At 53.0% G+C, this 2,294-nt stretch overlaps 1 protein-coding gene across 1 annotated transcript; it reads right to left on the bottom strand.

Annotated features, from left to right (window-relative positions):
• Positions 1 to 13: 13 nt before the first annotated feature.
• On the bottom strand, positions 14 to 985 carry POSPLADRAFT_1163338 (hypothetical protein; the record flags this gene model as incomplete). Its single annotated transcript, XM_024487778.1, has 6 exons — positions 14 to 103; positions 170 to 178; positions 264 to 323; positions 439 to 526; positions 669 to 790; positions 941 to 985. The coding sequence occupies 6 exons, from the start codon at positions 983 to 985 to the stop codon at positions 14 to 16; spliced, it is 414 nt and encodes a 137-aa protein (XP_024332556.1).
• Positions 986 to 2,294: the final 1,309 nt, after the last annotated feature.

Genomic DNA, 2,294 nt, shown 5'->3' with positions numbered 1-2,294 from the left:
CTTGTCCCTAGCCTTAGGTATAAGCCCTGCTCACCATCACTTTGGTAAGACCCAGTTGAACGCCCCCAGCGCCCTTTGTTTGTATTCTCCCTGTCACTTGACACTAAGTTGTGACATTAGGTCAAAACTCCTTACTGCTGCCGGTGTTCATCAGAACACCCACACTCACCTTCACTTCCTATAGGTCAGGTGGTGTGCACTTTTACAATACATTACAATACATAGATAGCCTACCATACATTGCCACCACTAGAGGAACGAACTCTTTGGTACCCGCACTTCAGTGGGCGGTATTTGTTCTCATGGACATGTAGCCTTGGTTCCTGCTGCATAATAATCAAAAGCAGTATTGGGCCCTACATGAACTGCGGACCTCAGTGTTATCTCGGATGCTGTAGGTGTAAGCTAGTCTAGCATGGCCTTTTGTAGTATGCACACCTCCTCTTCCTCCCCCCATCCATTGTGGCTGCCTGTGAAGACCTCATCCATACCTTCGACTCTCAGGACCTCATCAATGTCTACCTTACTGGCGGACCCTCGACTCTGATCTTTGCCTGCGATCAACAACTATGCCCTAATCGGACACCAAGGTCAATCAATCAAGATTACCCACATTACAAGGCAATCAGAAGGGCTCAGCATCCACTTGGCCCTCAGAGCAATCTCACATCTTGATTAGCCTTGCAGCATTCTTGTCCTGTTTCCCCCAGCTCCCGTCTCCCTTGACCAGTTGCTGGTCCAAGTCAAACATAAAAAGATATCCCTGAACACCCTGCGCCAGAGCCAAAGCCTACAGAGGGTGAAGAAAGAGTCTCAGAGTCCGAGTCCGTGGATCTTTCTTGGGCTGCCTTGCCAACAACGGTCCTCTCTGTGTCAGCAGTCCCTGATGTACGTCACCCCACTGTTGGGCTTCCTCCAGCACCTTCACGAGGCCACTCACGCACTCGCTCTCCACAAAGTCCAACCAGTGGACAGCCACAACCATCGCCTCCACCCCCGGGCCATTCTCTGTCCCCCCCACCACCAATAATGTCCTTCCCCTCGACCTCTCCTAACAAGGAGACACTAAAGCTCCTTCTCCCTCTCCAATATGATGGCAAGACCATCATTGAATGCGACAGGTTCCTGTCGCAACTCCACATCTATTGGATGGTCAACATGTATTGAGCTCAAGGTGCAAGTTGTGCTTAACAGTGACGCCCGCACCTGGGTCACCCCCTACTTCGCCCAGCTTGTATTGGTACAGTTAGGCACTCAGAAAGTCATGACCCCCTTCAGGAACAAGGCCGCCTTTGCCACTGCTTTCAGGGTCTGCTTCAGCAACCTTGACAATGAAGCAGCAGCGTAGGTGGAACTGGCCAAACTCTGCACAAACAAGTCGGCCCACGAAAAATGCACTGCCACAGAATTCTCTGTGCTGTTCAAGGGTCTGGCGGACTGTTCCAGGTATGGAGACCTGGAACTACGCGACAAGTACCTAAGTGGCATCCCCTTCCATGTCTACCGCAAGATCAAGCTCGAGACGTTCACCACGTGGAAAGTGTCGCGACTTGAGGTCAAGCGACTAGAGAAAACTTGAAGGCTGGGGGCGTCCGACTAAGTCTCACCGAAGCGATGGTGAGCTATGCTCAAACCTAAGGCTAGGGACAAGAAAGTATATTAGTTAGTAGGGTAAGAAAGAATACAAATGAGGGCTTACTGACCTAGGGACAAGAGGTCGAAACTGAGGTCCCTAGGGCAGCAGAGGCCGGCTTATATACATGGGGAGATTAGGGCAGGCTGTGCACGTTGGTCCGTGCACAGCTGGTCCGTGCGCAGCATGCTGACGCGGCCCCGGGGGCCGGTGAGTCAGAGCGGCTGTGTCAGCGGAGCCCGAGCTGTGCCGTGCACTGCCGTCCTATCTAATCTAATCGTACAGTAGATAACGATGCGTCCATATCAGGCAGGTAGTACAGAGGTCGTGGGTTCGAGCCCGCGAAAAGGAAAAAATTTAAAAAACGGCTAGGCGCCGTACCAACTCGTGACATTACCCCCCCCTCAACGGCGCATGACCTCATGCGAGGCGCCCTTGCCCATCTCCCACCCGGAGCGGCATCGTGCTTCAGTCAGCGGCGAAGGCATTGGTTGAAAGTTGAGACCACCAAATGTAGCAGCATTGAGGCGGCGAGGGGCGTTCGGATTCTTCCGGTGGAAGTCGGCTATGAAAGCCGGCGCATTGGCAACGTTGCGCGCCGGTTCCCATGACGTATGCGAGTCGTCATAACCCTTCCACTTGACGAGGTACTGCAGCTGAC

The sequence above is a fragment of the Postia placenta genome (genome assembly GCF_002117355.1).
Source record: "Postia placenta MAD-698-R-SB12 unplaced genomic scaffold POSPLAscaffold_395, whole genome shotgun sequence".
Lineage (NCBI taxonomy): Eukaryota > Fungi > Basidiomycota > Agaricomycetes > Polyporales > Adustoporiaceae > Rhodonia > Rhodonia placenta.
Note: the sequence above shows the minus strand (reverse complement) of the source record. Positions and strands in the feature narration are given on the sequence as shown.